Here is a 23,349-nt window from a genome sequence, read left to right on the forward strand (position 1 = left end):
ACCTGAAGTGTCTCATAATGTGGATTAACCAGCTTTTTGTAGAGTAAAACAGCTTTTCCACAGCAACACTTCAAATACAAGATATTTTATCTAAGGCAGAGAGGCAGAGCAACATTTTGGGATGTGTTTATTGGTAACAGTATTACATGGTGGGTTACGTAAATCAAGAGAAAAGAAAAAAAAAAATGCTCTAAAAATCCACTGTAGAATGTCATTATCATCAAGATAAAAATAATGTGTTCTTTTACATTACCAAATCATTAGCTGAGGTAAAGGCAAAATAGAAACGTACTGAAATTGTAAGGACTCCCATTCACCTCGATTTCCACCCTCATCATCTTAATCCTCAAAATTTAGATCTTGAAGGTCCAAAACTGCTTCTATTTGAAATTAAAATGGGACTCTGGCCATAAAATAGGAGGAAGTTGTCGACACAGTAATGGAATGCTCTGAGCATTTCAGACGAAATGAAAATGGATGTCATTCAGGGTGATTTTCTCTGATTGGAGGTTGGATTAGACAGATATTTCTGTGTTTTAATGGGAACAGACAGCCTAAAGTCAACACGAAATGGCCTTTGCAAACAATTTTAGTCTTATTGTGACTAGGGTTGGGCATCGTCCATCGGCGATGGCTGATAGACATCACAATGTTGAACCGACATCGTAATTTTTCTCCCCACACTGAATCCGAATACCGTGTTCAGAAAGGAAATGAAGTGTCCTACGGAACCCCTAAAGGAAATAAATATGAGATCAAATACAAATATAATTTCTCTCGCAATTATATTGTTGGGTAATTATACTCCATATAAACTGTGGGCATCAGGGAGCCGCTATTAAAGAGCAGGTCATATGGATTTTCAAAAAATATATTTTTTGCAGTTTGTAAACGGTCTGCAAAGTTGTTAATCAAAAAAGAGGATTATACAAAAAGATATTGTCTCTCAAAGAAAGAGTCGACTCAGAATCGCCTTAACGTCTGACCTGCCCACAAACACTTCTGCTAGTTAGTGTGTTTACATCATATCAAGAAGACGCTGTGTTCTGGGCAGTGAAATCAAGTTTGTTTTGTTTTCATTGCCGAAAGATGATGTGAAAATCAGTAGTTAAAATTATTTTTTTTCCGAATTTGAACATTCCAATTCGCAATACAATTTGAACCTTTTGTTGTGTGCTCGTTATTTTAACGAGGACTGTTTCTCTAATTGTGGCTTTTATCTTCTTTGACTTCTAATCTTCTTTATTTGGACTAACAAGTGTTTCCCAACCACAACCTGTAAGTACGATTAATACGTTATGTGTAAATTTTCAAGTAAGTTCTGAAATGTTTTTATTTTATTATTTTTTTTTTTTTTGCTAATATAGTGCACAGCTTTAGGTTTCCAGGTAAAACTCGGTTTTACTGTCTTATTGAAATAGTTCTGATAAATGCATTCAAGGTTGTAAAATACACGTTTTTTTGTCAGGTTAAATATGACGTTATTGGGGTCATTTCAACCCGCAGACATCAGAAACAACCGCAGACTTTGGCAACACAGATGGCAGCACTCACTAACTAATTCTCTGTGCCAATCACAACAGGATTGGCCAGCTGACCAATCACAGCAGAGTAGGCTTATGGAAGGGAGGGGTTACAGACATTATGCTCAAAGCTCGTTAGAACAAACCGTTTCGAAATCATTGACAAATGACTCTATGTTTAGATGTATATTCTGAAAAAATTACAATGTTTTCCAACCTAGAATCATTTAAACCTGTTGTAGGGGACTCAATATTACAACAAAACTTGCCCAATTGTTTCTCAAAACTAGCCTAATCGCATTTCGAGGGGGGTCCTCCATTAAAATTGTGTTCTGGGGTGTAAAATACATGCTTTTTGTTGGGGTTCCCCTGGTTAATTTGCATTCCAGGGGATACATATGATGCTATTGGGGTCACTTCAACCCACAGATGTCAAAAACAACCAAAAACAACCAAAAACAACACAGATGGTAGAGCTCACTAACTTGCTCAAGTACTCCTCTCTGTGCCAATCACAACAGGCTTCGCCAGCTGACCAATCAGAGCAGAGTAGGCTTATGGAAGGGAGGGGCTCGCCATTTTTAAAAATGACTAATGACAAATGTATATTCTGAGAAATGTTTTCTGACCTTAGATGCATTTAAACCTCTTGTAGAGGACTCCAACACAATATTACAACACTTTAAAAAAAAAACATATGACCTGCTCTTTAAATTGTGAAGCATTAAAATCGCTTTTGAATGTGCGTTCGCTTTTTACTTTCATTTTCGTGATTCGCGCTCACATGTACTCAGCGTGTAGTATGAAGCGACACTTACCAATCATTCACCATCGTCCTATCAGTCATCTTTCCTCATTCTGGTAAGTGAGATTTTCGGTACTGTAATGTAACAGGCTATTGCTAGCAAGTGGCTAACCATGTCCCTTTAGTAGCACCGTAGAACACGTTATTCGTTTTCAGGATTATAAAGGCTCCATGTTTGAGCCTGGTTATGTTAATCAAAATGGAAGTTTAACACTTTGAGGAAAGAATAAGAAGACATATTTTTTCTTTGGACTTACATGCACTGATAAATGTGCAGAAAGGTGTATTAAAAAACATAAACAGGGCCCGTTTTGATGTCGTATTGACTTTAAGGTCTCTGTGAGTGTGTATGTATGTATATGTGTTTGTGTACATGCGTATTTGTGATTTCTGCATTAACAGACACACTGAGAAGCTCTGGTCTTCCTCTATCGCAGTTACCAGCTTCATCTTGACAACAAACCAAAAGAGATCACACAAATATGACACCGCCTATTTATCCTTAAGCCATTAAAAACATAATAACAGTCTCTCGGGTTTGTTTCAGGCCACTTAAAAATACATCCTGCTGAAATCAAAAGACAGACGACAGTTTTGATCGTGAAAAAGCAACGTAAACCGTTGGGGGTTTGGGACACATGTTAATATTGCTTGGGTTTCATGAAGAGTTTGCATCACTAAGGCCAGCCTATTTTATGGCACGGAAGTCCACAAGATGGAATGAACACTGTTATAATCGGAACCATTATTATTATCGTCATTATTATTCGTCGTCATCATCGTCGTCATTATTATTATCAATAATAATAATAATTATTATTATTTACAAAATGAGTTTGGCAAACCAACGATCAGATTTTAAAGCCATGTTTACCCCTAAAACACATCTAAAGTTGACTTCAAGGGCTCCACTTGACTTATAAAATAAAAATTCCATTTCAACGTCATGTTTTTGTTTTGTTTTTTTCTCATTAGTATTGTACAAAAGCTATAGAGAAGGAACAGTTCGATCGCATGTTTTGCAATGTTCGTACCCTCGAGTCCCCCAATCCGATTCAGCTGCTCCGAAATCGTAAGATTTGGCAAAAGTCGCTCCTCGTGTCTATTGTTCTCCATCCGAAGGGTCCACGGACAGAGAAAGTGTGTTGTTTTTTAGCTCTGCATAGCTTTCTAGCAGCAGAATCTCAAATATATGGGAGAAGAAAAACCAAACGAACCCAAATGGATGAATTGTATAAGTCACATATGGATCCGGTGGTCTGATGGCGCTCAGGCGCCCGGTCGGATGCGTGATCGGGGGTCCGACAGGCACCTCTCGAGAGAGTTTCCCGTAATGCGGTCTCTATAGAGAGTCAGAAACTGGAAGTAGGACGAAGAGAATGAATGAAGCTGCAGAGCTGGGCTCATAAGGCTTGAAATCACCCACAATGCCCCGCTGTCATGTGCAGAAAACACAGTGAGAAAGAAACAAAGTGGTATGGAGAGAGTCTGTCCCTCTCATTCCTTGCGGTGGGGAGTAACGGAGGAAGTCGTGAGGGGGACGGGACTGACTCTAGAGAGATGGCTGCTTGGAGAAGTGGACCGCTGAGGCTGGAGTGACCGCGCTCATACAAACACATACACATGGATGGATTCACATTCACACACACACACACACACACACACACACACACACACACACACACACACACACACACAGGGCAGACAGTTGATCTCCAGTGTTTTGGTCTCCTGCTCCCCCCAGCGCTGATCACGTCTGTGCAGAGTTCCCATGATCCTTCACTTCTTCCCCTTGTTGATCTGGGCATAAAGAGGGTCCTTCCCCTGAACACAAACAGAGTAAGGTTATTTAGATAAAAATAACACAACTTCATGTCAGTTTTAGATGGAAAATACTGATGGGTCAAGGTTTGACCCATTTGACCCTACTGGTAAAAGTTGTAACTACACCATCTGGACGCAAAAAGCATCTTTTTCTATTGACGCCTATTTAAAAAAGGCTGTGTATCCTTTGTATTTTTTTTTTTTAACTGTTTTTTAGAATTCTGACTTTTCTTCTCAGAATTGTGAGATACAGTTAAGGTCAAAAGTTTACGCCCTCCTTTCAGAATCTGCAAAATGTTAATTATTTTACCAAAATATGAGGGATCATACACAATGCATGCTGTTGTTGTTTTTTTAGTACTGACCTGAGTAAGATATTTCACATAAAAGATGCTTACATATAGTCCACAAGTGAAAATAATAGTTTACATCTCCTTGATTCTTAATACAGTGTTGTTGTTGTTGTTTTGTTTAGTGATAGTTGTTGCCTACTTTTTCTCAGAAAAATCCTTCAGGTCCAACAAATTATTTGGTTTTCCAGCATTTTTGTGTATTTGAACCCCTTCCAACAACGACTGTATGATTTTGAGATCCATCTTTTGACACTGAGGACAACTGAGGGACTCATATGCAACTATTACAGAAGGTTCAAATGCTCACTGATGCTCCAGAAGGAAAAACATGCAATAAGAGCTGGGGGTGAAAACATTTGAACAGAATGGAGATGTGTATATTTATCTTATTTTGCCGAAATATCATATTTTTCCATTTAGTACTGCCCTTCAGCGTCTGTAGAAGATACATGTTACATGTTTCCCAGAAGACAAAATAAGTTACATTTACCATGATCTTCAAATTCAAATTTTTTTCTTGAATGCGCGCTCTTAATGCACGGTTTTCCCTTCTGGAGGGTTCAAATACACAAAAATGCTGGAAAACCTGTATTTTTCTGAAGAACAGCAGGCAGTTTAACTGTTCAGGATAAACAAGGGACTGAAAAAAAAACAGCTGTGGATCATTCAGGTAAGAACAGTATTTAGAATCAAGGATATTCTAAATACTGAACAGGGTAATTTTTATAAATTAAACTATTATTTTCTCTTGTGGACTATATGTAAACATCTTTTATGTGAAATATCTTATTCAGGTCAGTACTAAATAAACAATAACATGCATTTTGTATGATCCCTCTTATTTTAGTAAAATAATTAACATTTTGCAGATTCTGAAAGGGGGGTGTAAACTTTTGACCTAATCTGTAGAAACTTGCAATTATGGGTTATAAAGTCAGAATTGTAAGATAAAAACTCCCAATTGCATGTTTTAAAGTCAGAATTGTGAGTTTATATCTCACACAGAAAAACAAAAAAAGTCACAATTGCAAGATATAAACTCGCAATTCTAAGAAAAAAAGTTGCAACTTTATTTCTCAGAATTGTGAATTTGTGTCATGCAATTCTGAGAAAAATAGCCAGAATTGTGAGATAAAAAAGTTTTTTAAAACAACAAAAAAGCACTTTTTTTTTTTTTAATTCAGTGGTGGAAACAGGCTTCCATAGAAATGAACCCAGATCAAACCTGAAAATTTTAGTCGCTATGATTTCAGACAATGTAATCCACCATATGGACACAAAAAACGATATACATCAAACTACATATTTATTGCTAAACTTTATATTATAATTAAATGTTTTGCCAGTGACCATTTTTTTTAATGTGTATTTTTATTTTTATTTCCCCACAGGTCTAATATTAATGAGGTCTGACACAATTCCCCATGTTCATTTGTTAAAAATATATTAGTGTTTATGTAAAAAAAAAAAAAAAAGGAACCCAGATCAAATTTGAAAATGTGATGTGTACTGTTTGAAATGTCACCTGAAAAGCAGATTTGTGTCATGTGAGGGAGAAAAATGTATCATGTTTGGGCCACACAGATATGCTGTTTCTCCTAATCAACACCAGGTGGCAACAGAGGTCTTTCTCAAAAACACGACTGTTTGCATTCACAAACTTACTCCACAACACCAAAAGCTACACCACCGCAGTTGCTCAGTAGATATATTTCTGCAGGAAAGACTGGAAAGAGTGACTAAATGTGTAACTAAATAAGCCTCTTCCTCTACCTCCAATATTTTAATCTTTATATTCAATAATAGCAGACTAGCTGTGTCAGAACTACCCACTTCATGCGCCTAAAACCCTGTCAATTTTCTTAAAAAAACAAAAACAAATATGAGTACCAAGAAGCAAAGGAAGGCTTAGATAAGATACAATAGAGCTGCCAGTCAGTGTGTGTCCAGCCTGCGGCCTGAAGAACCCTACAGTCTAAAATCAGAAGCTCTGAATCAGAATGCACAGCAATTACCACTCACTTACAGACCTTTCAGCCCACCGCGGGCGCTCAAATGGACACACAGGGCGAGAGATGACAGGATAAGTGTTTTAGAGAGCAGGAATGAGATTGAGAGAAACAGTCAGAGGATAAAATGAATGGAATAGGGGGAAAAGAGGAAAGCCGAGTGAAAAGGAGCGGTGGGAGGAGGTACATAAAGAGAGGAAGGAAGGAATGGATGACTAAGCAGGTGAGAGCTAGAGAAAAGGAAATAGATTAGTCAACCCTGCTGAGTCAAAGTGCTAGAGAAAATGAAAGAAATGGAAGATAGATTGTGTTGCCATGTCCACCTTTTATAAACAAAGTCATTTCACTCGGCTGCCATTTCGGTTACATCTCAGGCAGCTATTTCCAGTCACGACAGCGTAATGGCTATCTCTGTTAATAGGGAAATACTAAAATTGTCAAAATCCTGGTCAGGCTGGGAAAGTGGCCAAAACCCCTCTAAAACCAGCCTGCTGACCAGCTAAAACCAGGCTGGTTGACCAGCTAAAACCAGCCTAGGGTGAAAACCTTTGAACAGAATGGAGATTATCATATTTTTTCATTTAGTGCTGCCCTTCAGAGGCTACAGAAGATAGTTACATGTTTCCCAGAAGACAAAATAAGTTAGATTTACCCTCATCTTTAATTTGTGTGTTTGAAGAGTTTGAACATTCTGTAATAGCTGCATATGAGTCCCTTAGTTGTCCTCAGTGTGAATCGATGGATCTCAAAATCATACAATCTTACAGTGGAAAGTGCTCAAATACACAAAAATGCTGGAAAATCAAAGAATTTGTGGGACCTGAAGCATTTTTTCTGACGAAAGCAGGCAGTTTAACTGTTCAGGACAAGGGACTCATGAACAACTATCACTAAAAAAAAAAGAAAAGAAAAAAAAAAAAAAAAACAGCTGTGGATCATTCTAGTAACAACACAGTATTTAGAATCAATGGGGTGTAAACTTTTGAAAGGGGTCATTTTTATAAATTCAACTATTATTTTCTTTTGTGGACTATATGTAAACATATTTTATGTGAAATAGATTATTCAAGCCAGTATTAAATAACCAATATCATGCATTTTGTATGACCCCTCTTATTTTCGTAAAACAATTAACATTTTGCAGATTCTAAAAGGGGGGTGTAAACTTTTGACATCAACTGTATATTTAGCATTATAATTTCTCCAGACTAATATGATGAAACATTATTTTAAATTTATATAAAACTTAACTTAATATTATTTAATTTAATATTTTTCGGTTTTCTTTCTTTTTCAAGTTTCCAATTGTGTATTTCAGCTTTATAACAATGAAGTATGATGGACAACTAATTGCAGTTGTCAAATCCCTCTACATACAAACCGCACACTGTTCTCTGACATAATGTCATTAATAACCACCGTAATCGGTTTCTCCTTTAAAATATGTGCTTTCCCCCCTGTCCTTTCCATAGATTTATGTGCATGAGAGCACAGGAGGTTTATTCACTGACATTTTACTTATTTTTGTAAGGGTATAATTATTGAAAACACTTTCCTTGTAGCAAAATGCAATTTCACCTTGCCTACTGTGGAGTTTAAGTAATTATTTTGCTTGCTTGCTTTTTTATTTATTTATATTTTTTGGTAAGATCCGGCAACATTGCTTTTGGCTCATGTGCCAACAGAAAGTCACTGTCAGCGAACATACGTACATACGTTCCTGAACACCGGCGTACAGACAGCACAGACCAAGACAACAACATCCTCAGTCAACCTGTATTATAATCTTACTGCGCAATGACTGGCAACCGCACAGTACACATATAGCCATACTGCTTTAAACACAGTAAACACAATCAGACATAATATCATACCAGGACCATACACAGGACACAAACCACAAAACCAATTAGCACGGGTATATTTGTAGCAAAAGCCAAAATTACATTGTGTGGGTCATAAGGACAGTGTTCCATGAAGATATTTTGTACATTTCCTCCAGTAATTACATCAAAACTTACTGAAATGCATTGCTAAGGACTTAATTTGGACAACTTTAAAGGTGATTTTTTTGCACCCTCAGATTCCAGATATTCAAATACTGTCTTATCATAACAAACCATACATCAATGGAAATCTTATTTATTCAGCTTTCAGATGATATATCTCAAATCTTAACAGATCTCATTGATCATTGTTGCTTTCATTTTGTATGGAGAACTGGCACGTATAAATGCTGTGAAACACAGTTAACCACAATCTAATAGAGTTCTATTACTTTAATATTGTGAATCGCATCACACAATGACCATGTTTACATGCACATCACATCAATTTCTTGTTCTGAAAAACATGTTCACATGTTTCACAGCTATTGGAATATTCCCATATACAATCAGCATATTCCAAACTCCTATTCTTTTCTGGAAATAATGTAGAAGCTCTTGCCAATTATTATGCTGCATTTTAGAATTTCTGAACAATAATTTAATCAACTTAGTAATTAATGTACTTTCAATAGCATGATGACTTGTTGGGAATGAGACTCTTGCAATGTAAGCCATGATATGTGTAAAATGTTAGTCAAAAATGGAAAAATAGCTTTGCTTGGACAAGCAGACATAAATCAATTTTCAGTTGTGGTGGATATTCTGAATAAAAATTCTGATTATTACAGGAATATGCCTGCTACCTTATTCAGATTATTAAAGCCAGAATATTAGCTTAAAATTGTTATAGCCATCAGGTTAATACGTTTGCGACACGTACATAACCGGAATACGATTACCATCAAAACATCCTTATGCATGTAAACGAAAATATACAGGTGTTCAGTTATGGTGGATATTCTGTAGGTGTTTACATTAAAGAATTATTTCACTCAAGAATAAAAAAATTCCTGATGATTTACTCACCCTTATGTCATCCTAGATGTTCATGTCTTTCTTTTTTTTTTCAGTCGAAAAGAAATTAAGGATTTCAGGATTTTTCTCCATATAGTGGACTTAAATGGGGATTAGCGGGTTGAAGGCCCTATTTTCAGTTTCAATGCAGCTTCAAAATCTCTACATGATCCCAGCCGAGGAATAAGGGTCTTATCAAGCGAAATGATCGGTCAGTTTCTAAAAAAATGCCATTTCTATACTTTTGAACCCAAAAAACTTACGAACTGTGTGGCTCTTAAAGCGGCAACAGATAATATTCCTTCTGCCGTCTCTGTGCTTAATATTAATAAAACGTAAAAATACAAAGAGAAAAATCACTCTTTTGTAGTTTTGATAAGAAACAAAGCATGTTTAATTCTTACAGTGAAGACGCTGTTTTATTTTACATTCAAATAATTACATTTAATTTTTCTGAAGTAGGCTGTTAGACTACTTTAGACTTGCATAAAAGTATTCAGTAATTTTTTTTCTAAATTATTATTATTATTATTATTTTCTGTTGTATTGCTATCTTTAAATTAATCACTAATATAAAGTTTTGGACCCAGTCATAATCATGTTAAAAAAAACGTGATTAAAATATTGACCAAAATAATCGTGATTATGATTTTTGACATAATCGAGCAGTCCTAATACAAATTGTTATTATTATTATTATAAAAAAAAAAAAAAAGTATCAATCATTTCACTAAATAAAACTCTTATTTCTTGACTGGGATCAAGAAGAGGCCTTTAAAGCTGCCTTGAAACTGCAATTTGGACCTTCAACCATAGACTGTAAAAAACATGGACTGGTAGTGTCTGTGACGTCACCCGTAGGTTTCTGAAGAGCGATTCTGAAGCTCATAGTGGGCGGGATTCGGACGTGGAGGCGGGACGTGGGTGGAGCTGGTTGCTGAAACCACACCCGCCTAGCGCGACAGTGGTGACAGCAGCAGCAATCCCCCTGTCACTCAAGTGGCCACGCCCTTAATTATGCAGAACTTTAAGGCTTAATATAACTAATAATATCACTAATATAGCTATATATTAATAATTAATATAACAGATGAGTTATAAAAAAATTCAACCCCTCACAGTTGACATGAAGGGCAAAACTACTTATATAGACCAAAACCACTTTTTGTACCAAGCTGTAAACATATTTTTTTCCTACTGTAAAGTTGGGCATTTTAACATGGGGCGTCGATGGGATTGACTCCCTTTTGCAGCCAGTCTCTAGCGGCCAGTCGATGAATTGCAGTTTAAGACACTTCCGTGTTGGTTTCAATAGAGAGAGCGGGAGGTTGCCACTTGCCTTCAACCCGTTGAAGTCCACTATATGGAGAAAAACCCTGGAATGTTTTCCTCAAGAACCCTATTTCTTTGAGACTGAAGAAAGATGACATGAACATCTTGGATGACATAGGGGTGAGTAAATTATCAGTATTTTCTTTTTATTCTAAAAGTGAACTAAACCAGAATATGCCAGCTGTCATATTCAGATCTCCAAAAACCAGAATATCAGCTTCTTATAGCATTCAGGTTGATGCATTTACACTATGGTTACACAACCAGAATATGATTAATGATTCTATTCTATTTATGATTCTAGTGCATGTAAACACAATACATTTCCGCAATAAATGTTCCTGTTACTCTTCCAATTTCCAGTTGTATTTGGCAAAACACGCCATTAAAGTCACAACGACAGATTCTTTTCATTAAACTTCTCAAGATTCTTTAAGACCTCTCAACACCATTTCCAAACTGAGATGTTGCTAATATTTTTCCTCACAAACCCATGTGTCTCTCCTTTATTCCAGTAATGGACAGCCACATCTGCTCTACCGTCTGTGTGTTTATAGGTGTGTATGTAGGTGTGTTAATATTTCAGTAGGGATCAGAGCTTCATTCATCATTAGGCAGGTACAGATGAGGCTGCTACATCAGTCTTCCTACAGTCAGGGAAACAAGCCTCTGGCTCCCAGAGCCCTTCATTAATGATTCATCCTGATGAGCTCATGTCTCCTCCAGACAGGTACCAAAGAGCCATCGCTCACTTTCCCTCAACCGCACAAAGGCTATTTTGATTTTGGATGTCCAAAGTCTAAAAAGAAATCATGCTGCTACTTTGTTTCATTCTATGGCGTCCTTAAAGGATAACTGTTGCCAAAATGCAACCTGGGCTGTTTTTTTTACTGTAAACGAGACAAACTTATATCTAAAAGCATAATTACGACAAACGAGCCGTTTTTGAGATTGACCGTGATTTAGTTTTGTGGTCAGTGGCCGGTGAATGGGAGTACTAGGGGCATACATTTGAGCACATCAAAATCGATATTTTTACAACACTAAGAAGGCTCGACACCATGAAACTTTGCTCAAAGTATCGCATGGGTCTCTACACATGAACTCGAGCATTGAGAACATTGTTTGTGTACACAGAGTTTACTAAAAAGAAAGTTCCCTTCCGGGAACTCGAGCCGCGTCCAGGAACGCTATGGGGAACGCCATTGGCGGGCCGCACTCTGAATCATGTCTTACAACCAATGAAATGACGGGAGTGACGTCACAGGCGCGGTGACGTCATCGACCGGGAAGTATAAAGCACGTGCGTTCGACGCCCGCGGCAGCTTTTGTCATTCAGCGAGAGCGCTCTGTGTCTGTGTCTGTCCCGGTCATACTGCTGTTTTTTCGTGCCAGTTTGCACAGCTTTTATTTGAGTAGTATGACCTTTAAAATGCAACCTAAGGGGGAAAGAAAGTTAAGAAACTTAGGCGGTACAAGCAGCCACATAGATAGTGTGTTCCTCCCTGCCAATGCTTCATTGTTGGTGGGGATACACACAGTCAATGTGCGGTCTGCTTGAGTGTAGAGCACGCACAGTCAGCCCTCGAAAAGGCTGACTGTCCACAGTGTGAGCGTAAATATCTCCACTGCGGGTGCTCCACAGAAGGCTCTCTTCGAGGAGGGAGCCTTCGCCAGCGTTTCCCGCGGGTCTGGCCCCGCTGCCGCGATGCGGAGCGGTTGCTGCACTCGCTGGGATCGCGGCTCGATCTATTAGAGGGACGGGAGACGGGTGTTGAAAAATACCCTATCTCCTCTCCTATCTCGTGGATCGGTAAACCTTATACTGGATAGGAAGCCCGCAATGCGGTTACTTCCCTCCAGGAAAGGTTTTCAACGCTTTCCATATCTTCCTCCGAGGAGGTCGATGTGAAGTGTGTTGTCAAAGTGTTTAACCGCCCCCCCTGATCGCCTCAGTATGATGAGCTGTGGTTGTGCTGACTAATGCATTAGCTATATAAGCAATATGAGCCGCAGAAAAGCAAACGTTATGCTTCCTGCGGACTAAGTCAGCACTTCCAAACGGAGCTTTCCTTCCTTCTCAAACTAAGAAGCTAGATGATACCGCGGGTTGGACAGACGCTATCTGCTATCTGTCGCCCAGTCTGGCATCATCCTTGAAGGCTCCGTCTTTGCTTTCCAAGCCGCCTAATAAAAATTTCAGGCTTGATCAGCAAATATACACGTCTGGAGTTCTTGACGGGGAAAATAACCCCAGCCGTGTACCAGCTCCTCACATAGAGGCTCATAATAGGAGCATTGCAGCCCGTTTTCCTCCGGTGACACCTAGAGGGCGGGATTAGCAACACTCCTGACCGGGGGCTTCCTGGACTGAGCACGGTCCGAGGATCGTGCTTCGGTCTAAAAAGCCCTTGGACCTAACGGCCCGACTTTAATAAAAAGAATATATTTACATAGGGCCGATGAGGGCAGCCCCTCTCGGGGAGATTTGTGGTGCACCATAGAAAAACACGGTGACCACATCTTCTCGGGCCCTCAGGAGTTATGTCGGTGAACCCCGCCAGTATTATAGGGTGCGGCAATCTCCCGCGAACATCATTCTCTAGCTGTTCCGCCCGGAAACGTAGCGGCCCTAGGGAGTTCGCAACCCCCGCGGGGGTCTTCAGAGAGGCTAGTTCAGGATTATCCTGCCAGCACGCTGTTACAGGTCCCTGAACTAGTCCCTCAAACAAACCCAGAGGCCAGTCTCGAGAGACTGGTTCCCTTAGTAGATTGTTCGGCAGCGTGGAAACTACTGCCGAATGTCTTCACATGGGTCCTGCGCACTGTAGAGAAAGGGCGCCACCTTTCAGCGGGGTATTCCCAACTCTGGTGAGCCCCGAGCAGGGTCTGGTAGTGAAACTCTATTAATGGAGGAGGCCATCGAGGTGGTCCCTCCTCAAGACAGTGTATCCGGGTTCTACAGCCGGTACTTCCAAGAAGGATGGAGGGCTCCGGCCCATTTTAGATCTCAGGCAACTGAACCACTCAGTAAAGAAACTGAAGTTCAGAATGCTCACTATCAAGCATGTAGTGTCAACAAATCAGGTCCGAGGACTGGTTTGTCACGATAGATCTAAAAGACGCATACTTTCACGTCTCCATCCTTCCTCAACACAGGAAGTTCCTTAGGTTCGCTTTCAGGGGCAAAGCTTACCAATTCAGGGTACTTCCTTTCGGCCTAGCTCTCTCTCCCCGTACTTTCACAAAGTGTGTGGATGCTGCTCTGGCTCCTCTGCGACTCCAGGGCATCCGCATACTCAACTACATAGACGACTGGCTCATCCTAGCCAGCTCAGAGCAGTTAGCGGTTCAACACCGAGGTGTCGTTCTCGCTCACATGAAAGAATTAGGGTTGAGACTCAACGCCAAGAAAAGTGTACTTTCTCCATTACTGAGGACCACTTACTTAGGCGTGGTGTGGGATTCGACCACGATGCAGGCACGAATGTCTCCTGCTCGGATCGAGTCGATCCTCACTGCAGCGAATGCGGTCAAGCTAGGCCAGTCACTCACTGTCAAACAGTTCCAAGTACCGTTAGGTCTTATGGCAGCCGCATCCAACGTGATACCTTTTGGACCGCTGCACATGAGACCACTACAGTGGTGGCTCAAGACCAGGGGGTTCTCCCCGAGGGGTAACCCACTCCGCAAGATCAAGGTCACGCGGCGCTGCCTACGTGCCTTGGCTATGTGGAAGAAACCCTGGTTCCTCTCTCAGGGTCCAGTTCTGGGAACTCCGTGTCGCCGTGTCACACTAGCGACGGACGCATCCCTCACTGGATGGGGAGCGGTCATGAGTGGCCGCTCAGCCACTGAGAGCAGTCCAGTATCTCTGGACATGGGAGCAGACGTCCTGCTGAGGCAGGGGCCGAGGCCCGGGGAATACATGCTTCACCCAGAAGGTACAAGAAGCAGATCTGGAGAGTGTTTGTCCAGGTTCAGTGGACCTCTCTGCGACTCAAAGATATCGCAATGTCCCCTCTGGTACTCTCTAATGCCTCCAGTTCCTAAAACAGGACTGGACGCTATGGTACAGATGTGGCCGAGGCCTCGTCTGTACGCCCTTTCCCCGATCGCTCTGCTCCCGGGAGTTCTGGAACAAGTGTGACCCCCGAGGGGGCACACCTCATAGAGGCCGGTCTCTCAATCAAGGTTGCCGAGACCATCCCTCACTCCAGACCTCCCCGTATGAGGAAACCCTATGACCTTAAAGGAAGTGGTCGACTGCACGGTGTAACCCACACCAGTTTGACCCAGTTTACTGCCAGCTCGGTACAGTACTGGAGTCTCTGCAGTCTCACTGTCCGCAGGACTAACCCACTCCACCTGATGCAGAACCGGTTAGTGGGCAAAATCCCCTGGTCACACGTTTCCTCCACGGTCGGGAGATCGAGGCTTCATCAGGAAGTAATGAAGCATGGAGAATTCTAAGCATACAGACTCAGAAGATGGGACCTCTGGCGACTCGATAGATATCGCAAGGTTCTCTCTGTTCTCCTTAGTGCCTCCAGGTCCGCTCGGACTGGACGCCATAGCACAGACGTGGCCGAAGCTGCGTCCATACGCATTCTCCCGATCGCTGTGCACCCTGGAGCCCTGGAAAGAGCATGCCGGCATCGACTCGGCTAGTCCGACCATGGTCTCGGACCTCCCCTCTCAGGCTGGGGGCGCGGTTCGCTACCCCCACATGGAGAGGTGGAAAGTTATGGCCCCCGGGGGGGCGCAACTCATAGACTCGGGTCTCTCAACCGAGGTTGTTGAGACCCTGCTCCTATCCAGAGCTCCCTCTACGAGGAAACCTTAAGTGGAACTTGTTTGCTTCATGGTGTCACGAACACCATCCAGACCCAGTTACTGCCCTTCGGTACAGTACTAGAGTCCCCGCAAACTTACCTGTTCACAAAACCAGCTCACTCCACCCTGAGGGTGTTCGTGGCGGCTTATTGGCCTACCACGCCCCTCGTGGAGGCTTGTCGATATGGTTTCCTTGGTGGTGCACTCAGGTTGAGACCCCGAGGGGTCTCAAGCCTCTACTACCTCCATCCTTGGAGTGCGACCTATGGGAAGTATATTTGTCCAGTGTGAGCACTGGACACATACGGCCACAAAGAAAGCATGTGGCACGATCAGAGCTATCAGTAGATGGAGCACGCTGCGGGTTGGTCCTCGCCCCTGACGTTTGTCAGGTTCTATGGTATTGACCTAAAAGCCACCAAGCGTAAGAGCTGATGGATCGAGCGTGGCCAGGCTTCCTCTCATTTTGAGAGTACTCTATGAAGCCTCCGTTCTCCAGAAGCTCCGCTCACGAAAGAAATCAGCCATCTCCCTAGCCAGGAGGAGACTTCTCAAGGCGCATTCTTTTAGTTAAAAGAAGAGAAGTCGTTACTCGCCACACCCTCCTCGTGTGCCTGAGGGCCGAGGAGTGGTTCCGGATCCTCGTGGGCCCGAGGGCCGAGGATCACGCTACTCTGCTAGTCCCCCCTGTGCTGGCCAATTCCAGACAAGGGACTGCTATTCCCCGTGGGCCTGAGGGCCGGGGATCATGTCACCTTTTGTCCGTAGAAAACTAGACAAAGGTTCTTCTCTCAAGCCCTGGTAGGTCCACCAGGCAGAGCTTATTCAGTCCCTCTTGCTCTGGCGTATCCCCAGACAAAGGACTAAGACTCCTCGAGTGCCTGAGGGCCGAGGAGTACCTCTCTCTACGGTTTACGACTCAGCAAGGCTAAGGTAAGTATAGTTCGGTCCCTCTTGTTCTGGCCCTCTCCAGACAACGGACTAAGACTCCTCGCGTGCCCGAGGGCCGAGGAGTGCCCCTTGCACTAACTACGTAAGCCAAGTAGAAGGTCTTCTCTTATCCTCGTGTGCTCGAGAGCCGAGGATCATACAACCCTCTTGTCCACGGAATGCTAGACAATGGTCCATTTTCCTCGCGTGCTGGCAAATTTCCCAGACCGGGTGTAATTCGGTCCCTCTGGTTTCTGGCTTTCTCCAGACCACGGACTAAGACTCCTCGTCTGCCTTCAAATAAGGCCGAGGAGTACCTCATGCACTGGTTGGCTACCAGGCAGAGGCCCATACTGTCCTCCCCGTGTGCCCGAGGGCCGGGGATTGCAGTGTCCTGTTGTCCGCATAAGGCTAGACAAAGGCTTATCTTCTCGTGTCCTGGCGGAGCACCAGGCCGAGCCTTGAGTCCCTCTTGCTCTGGCAGAACCCCAGACAAAGGACTACCCTCTCCTCGTGAGCCCGAGGGCCGAGGAGTACCTCTCGCTCTGGCTGGCGACCAGACAGAGGCGGACCACCTGGCTGAGGTCCACTCCTCCCTCTGCACTTATCAATGTCAAGCAAAGGTTGAGAACCCTATCCTCGTGAGCCTGAGGGCCGAGGATCTTGTCACCCTCTTGTCCGTAGAATACTAGACAATGGTTTATCTTCCTCGCGTTCTGGCAATCCACCAGACCGAGTGTAATTCGGTCCCTCTGGTTTCTGGCTTTTTCCAGACCAAGGACTAAGACTCACAGGGCTGAGAAAGGCTTATCTTCTCGCGTCCTGGCGGAGTACCAGGCCGAGCCCTTGAGTCCCTCTTGTTCTGGCAGAACCCCAGACAAAGGACCACCCTTTCCTCGTGAGCCCGAGGGCCGAGGAATACTCTTGAGGTCGATCACACCATCCTCGTGGGTCCGAGGACCGAGGACCACTTCCCACCTGTCCGTACAGACAGTGGTTATTGCAGTCCCTCTTGTGCTGGCTATTCCCAGACAACGGACTAAGACTCTGCGTGTGCCTGAGGGCCGCCGAGTACCTCTCGTTCTGGCTGGCGACCAGACGGAGGAAGACCTCCATCCCTCGTGTGCCTGCGGGCCGAGGAGCACTCTTGGGGTCGAGTGCACTGTCCTCGTGGGTCTGCGGACCGAGGACTTCCCACACCATCTGTCCGTCGAGTGCTAGACAGTGGTCATTCGGTCCCTCTTGTTCTGGCCAACTCCCAGACAAAGGACTAAGACTCTGCGTGTGCCTGAGGGCCGCGGAGTACCTCTCGCTCTGGCTGGCGACCAGACAGAGGTAGAACCCCATTCCCCGTGTGCCTGTGGGCCGGGGAGCACTCTCAAGGTCGGGTGCTGTGTCCTCTTGGACCGAGGACTACCGTATACCATCTGTCCGCCGAGTGCTAGACAGTGGTCATTCGGTCCCTCTTGTTCTGGCTAACCCCCAGACAAAGGACTAAGACTCTGCGTGTGCCTGAGGGCCGCAGAGTGCCTCTCGTTCTGGCTGGCGACCAGACAGAGGAAGACTACCATTCCTCGTGTGCCCGAGGGCCGAGGATTACAGGGCCTTTTTTGTCCGCGTAATGCTAGACAAGGGCTCTTCCCTTTCCACCCTGGTTGAGCAGACACTGCGCAGGGCTTGGAAATTATGGGGGCGTTGGTAGTCTCGTTCCCCATAGCGTTCCTGGACGCGGCTCGAGTTCCCGGAAGGGAACGTCTCGGGTTACGTATGTAACCTAGTTCCCTGAGGGAACGAGACGCCGCGTCTCGGACCATAATTCCCGCACCCTGCGGCGCTCGCTTCATTCCTTAAGAGCTGCCGCGGGCGTCGGACGCACGTGCTTTATACTTCCCGGTCGATGACGTCACCGCGCCTGTGACATCACTCCCGTCATTTCATTGGTTGTAAGACATGATTCAGAGTGCGGCCCGCCAATGGCGTTCCCCATAGCGTTCCTGGACGCGGCGTCTCGTTCCCTCAGGGAACTAGGTTACATACGTAACCCGAGACGTTTTTGAACAACTCACTTTCACTGTTTGAGTTTCCGCTCGCGGCCGTCTTGCCAGTCAAGAGGTGTCTCCATAGGACGAAATATTAGGCTTATATGAGGCTCTTTTTACAACTAGAAGTTTAATATTGTTTTTCACTTGCGACAAAACAACGAATTAGCCGTGCATTTATATGGAAATATGCTTTAGGAGCTATCCATCCTCGCATTCGGAGATCAACACCTCTTGAATGGCAAGACAGCCATGAGCGGAAACACAAACAGTGAAAGTGAGTTGTTCAAAACCTTTCTTTTTAGTAAACTGTGGACATGAACAATGTTCTCAATGCTCGAGTTCATGTGTAGAAACCCAGGCAATCTCAAAAACGGCTTGTTTGTCGTAATTATGCTTTTAGATATAAGTTTGTCTCGTTTACAGTAAAAAAAAAAAAAACAGCCCAGGTTGCATTTTGGCAACAGTTATCCTTTAAACAAGTACAAAGATTTATTTATTTTATTATTTTACTTGCTATGACAGATGTCAAAGATTAAAAGGAATCTATATGTAGCAGTTTGTGTGTCAGACCTTTTTACTTCAGTTCAGATCAGTTGAGTATGTTGTGTGCTTTGCTGTGATGAGTGACAATATCAAAACAGTCATGACCTCATTTTGTATATCAGAAAATGACACGACACAGATATTTAGATGTGGAGCATTCATGATGTTCATGGGTATGCCATGCTACACCGCTGCTTAAAAAAAAGTTCAAAAGCATTGATACTCACACTTCACACACATCATCTTTATGGGATTAAAGGGACACACACGCACACACTCACTCACACTCTATCATAAACAAAACGAAATTACACCATAAAGGCATATAAACCATACTCCCATGAGATGCATACCAGCGTAAGAGTGATCGCAGCAGCAGGCAGGGACGGCGAGATGAGATACGGAGAGAGAGATAGAGAAGAGAGAGAATGAAGGCAGAAAATAAGGCCATGTTCACACAGTAGCAGAATACGGTTGTCAGTCCTGTTTGGAGTGCTAAATACAGTAATAATACAAATGAAATTTGGGCAGAAATTACATAATGTATTTTTAGGGCTGTCAATGTTACCATTGTAATTTAATGCCAATTATTGTGTTTTGTATTGATTTCTAAAGTATAAAAAAGGTTAAGGTCAAGCAATAATAAAAAATAAGACCATCTTGAGATTAAAGTCATTATAATGCAAGGAAATGTTGAAATGAATTTTGAAATAAAGTGTTGGGAATAAAATTGCATTACATTTCAAGAATAAAGTTGTTGTGTTTTGAGAAAAAAAATCATTAAATTTACAGAAAAAAGTCAAAATAGAATGCTAAGAATAAACTCATTAAATTAAGAGGAAAAAGTTGTGCTTGGAGAAAAAAAAAACTTGTTAAATTTTGAGAAAAAAGTTCAAATAAAATGCTGAGAATAAACTCATTATATAAAAGGAAGAAGTTGTTGTGTTTAGTGGAAAAACTTGCTAAATTTCGAGAAAAAAATCTAAATAAAATGTTGAGAATAAAATCATTGAAGTTTTTTTTCGAGAATTTTTTTTGAGAAAAAAGTCTAAATAAAATGTTGAGAATAAAATAATTAAATTAAGAGGAAAACGTTGTTTCGAGAAAAAAAGTCTAAATGAATTAAATTTGTAGAAAAAAATGAAAAAAAAAATGAAAAGAATAAAATCATTAAATTAAGAGGAAAATGTAGTATTTTGAGAGAAAAAAAAATAATTAACGCTACAAAATACAAAATGTGATATTTACTATCATCAGAGCAGGGTAGATTACTTACAAATTGTTATCCGTTACTGATTTCAAATTACAGGACCAAAAAAATGTAGTTTGTTAATACAGTGACTGTGTGAACGCAGCCTCAGACAGTTAGAGACCAGAACAAGTGTAAAGATAAAAGAGAGAGGAAAGAAAGAGCACCACGACACACGGCCACGATGTGTGGGTCTATGTAATGGTGGTGAGGACGGGTGAAGGCGTGCTGACGTGACGTCATGGTTGTTGGAGCAGGCCGACACGCAGAAGAGAAGAAAAAAAGAGGACAGATACCTACCCTGACCTGCCGCTATCTAGCTACCGACCTGAGGACTGTCCGTCTCTGAGCTCTCAGGCTCTGCTTGAGGCTCACTCGCATCCGGAGACTGCTGGGAGTCTCCAGCCTGGACAAAGAAAGAGAAAGCAGCAAAGGAAAAAGATTGGGGAAAAGAAATAGTGAGAGAAAAGGAAACAAGAAAATAAGCTTTCATAAAGCAGCAGGAAAAAGAAATCTATAGAATATCCAATAGTCACAGTGCATGCTTTCTTCCTGTAACAGTAAAACATAGAAACCTACAGTTGAGGTCAAAAGTTTACATCCCCCTTTCAGAGTCTGTTAATTATTTTCCAAAATAAGAGGGATCATATAAAATGCATGTTTTTGTTTATTTAGTACTGACCTGAATGAGATATTTCACATGAAAGATATTTATAGATAGTACACAAGTGAAAATAATAGTTGAGTTTATAACAATGACCCCGTTCAAAAGTTTACATACACTTGATTCTTAATACTGTGTTGTTACCTGAATGATCCACAGCTGTGCTTTTTTTTTTGTTTTTGTTTAGTGATAGTTGTTCATGAGTCCCTTGTTTGTCCCGAACAGTTAAACTGTCTGCTGTTCTTCAGAAAAGTCTCACAAATACTTTGGTTTTCCAGCATTTTTGTGTATTTGAACCCTTTGCAACAATCCCTGTATGATTTTGAGATCCATCTTTTCACACTGAGGAAAACTTAGGGACTCATATGCAACTATTACAGAAGGTTCAAATGCTCACTGATGCTCCAGAAGGAAAAAACATACATTAAGTTGGGGGGTGAAAACTTTTTGAATTTGAATATCAGGGTAAATTTAACAAATTTTGTCTTCTGGAAAACATGTAACTATCTTCTGTAGCCTCAGTAATAAATGAAAAAAATATGATATTTAAGCAAAATAAGTAAAAATGTACATATCCCCATTTTGTTCAAAAGTTTTCACCCCTGGCTCTTAATGCAACATGTTTCCTTCTGAAGCATCAGTAATTGTTTGAACCTTCTGTAATACTTGCATACGAATCCCTCAGTTGTCCTCAGTGTGAAAAGATGAATCTCAAAATCATACAGTCATTGTTGGAAAGGGTTCAAATGCACAAAAATGCTGGAAAACCAAAGAATCTGTGGGACCTGAAGGGTTTTTCTGAAAAACAGTGGGCAGTTTAATTGTTTAGGACAAACAAGGGACTCATGAACAACTATCACTAGACAAAAACAAAAACAAAAAACAGCTGTGGATCATTCAGGTAAGAACACAGTATTAAAAATCAAGTGTATGTAAACTTTTGAAAGTGGTCATTTTTGTAAATTCAAATATTATTTCCTCTTTTGAACTATGTGAAATATCTTATTCAGGTCAGTACTAAATAAACAATAACATGCATTTTGTATGATCCCTCTTATTTTGGTAAAATAAGTAACATTTCACAGATTCTGAAAGGGGGGTGTAAACTTTTGACATCAACTGTAGGCAAATGTGCGAAAAAGAAAAAGTATCCATCCATCCATCCATCCATCTATTCATTCATACATTTATTAATCAACCCTCGTCCACCCACGCTCTGATGTATTCATAAGTTCCTGCACACATGCGGCCATTACTGGAGCTGTGAAAACCCCTCGGTTATAAAGGCTCCTGTATTGTGCGCCCGCATAAAAGGCTTTGGACTAAAGCATTTTGGATTTTTATGAATATTCCCTCTGGAGCTGCACTTATAACACCTCATCACAGTGTGTGTGGGTGTGCAGTGTGACTGAGTGAGTGAGTGTGGAGCTCAATGCCATTTCAGCTAGAGTGGGGACACACACACACACACACACACACACACACACACACACACACACACACAAAGACTAATTAAACTTTTTGTTCAGCTGAAATATAAAAGAAAGGAGAAAGAGCACTAGTCGGGTTTCCATGGCATTTTCTGATGAGTCATATCTAATAGAGATCAGCAGAGAGAGAAAGTGTGTGTGTATGAAATACAGTGGACGATACCACTTATGTAGTTACACTGCATCTCAAGCAAGATTTAAAAGGATAATTCAGTCAAAATGTCATTTTTGTCATCATTTACTCACTCTCTTGTCATTATACACAAAAGAAGCACCGTTAAAGGGACAGTTCACCCCAAAAATGAAAATCACCCTGTGATTTTATCACACTCAAACCCAGGTGTATATGTCTTTCTTCTTTCAGACAAATACAATCAGAGTTATACTAAAAAATGTCCTGGCTCTTCCCAGCTTTATAATGGCAGTAAATGGGTGTTGAGATTTTGAAGTTGAATAAAGTGCATCCATCCATCATAAAAAGTACTCCACAGGGCTGCGGGGGGGTTAATAAAGGCCTTCCGAAGCTAATTGATGTGTTTGACGTAGGCGTAGCATAAGCTTCGATGAGAATATGCTAGTCTCACGAGAACCAAGTTTTGTTTACAGCAACAGGAAACGCCTCAGGTTACATATCTAACCATGGTTCCCTGAGAAGTGGAACAAGACACTGCGTCCTCTAGTCCCCTAGCGTCCTCTAGAGGATGCAGTGCGAGTTCCCTTGGAAGGAAACGTCTCAGGTTACGTATGTAACCATGGTTCCCTGAGAAGGGGAACGAGACACTGCATCCTCTAGAGGACGCTAGGGGACTAGAGGACGCAGTGCCTCTCGGCTTATATCGAAATCCA

The 23,349-nt window shown here is 42.0% G+C and overlaps 1 protein-coding gene across 2 annotated transcripts in view; it reads right to left on the reverse strand.

The window, feature by feature from the left end:
* Nucleotides 1-110: 110 nt before the first annotated feature.
* dab1a (DAB adaptor protein 1a) overlaps nucleotides 111-23,349 on the reverse strand; it is a 42,726-nt gene continuing 19,487 nt past the window's right edge. Inside the window, exons 6-7 of one of the 2 annotated variants that reach the window (XM_073816455.1) lie at nucleotides 20,650-20,755; nucleotides 111-4,152 (exon numbers count right to left, since the gene is read on the reverse strand). In XM_073816455.1, coding sequence (XP_073672556.1) covers nucleotides 20,666-20,755 — 90 coding nt within the window. In that variant the 3' untranslated portion in view covers nucleotides 111-4,152; nucleotides 20,650-20,665. The remainder of the gene's footprint in view (nucleotides 4,153-20,649; nucleotides 20,756-23,349) is intronic. The other variant, XM_073816456.1, reaches the window with a different exon arrangement.

Source organism: Garra rufa, chromosome 13 (assembly GCF_049309525.1).
Source record: "Garra rufa chromosome 13, GarRuf1.0, whole genome shotgun sequence".
Classification (NCBI taxonomy): Eukaryota; Metazoa; Chordata; class Actinopteri; order Cypriniformes; family Cyprinidae; genus Garra; species Garra rufa.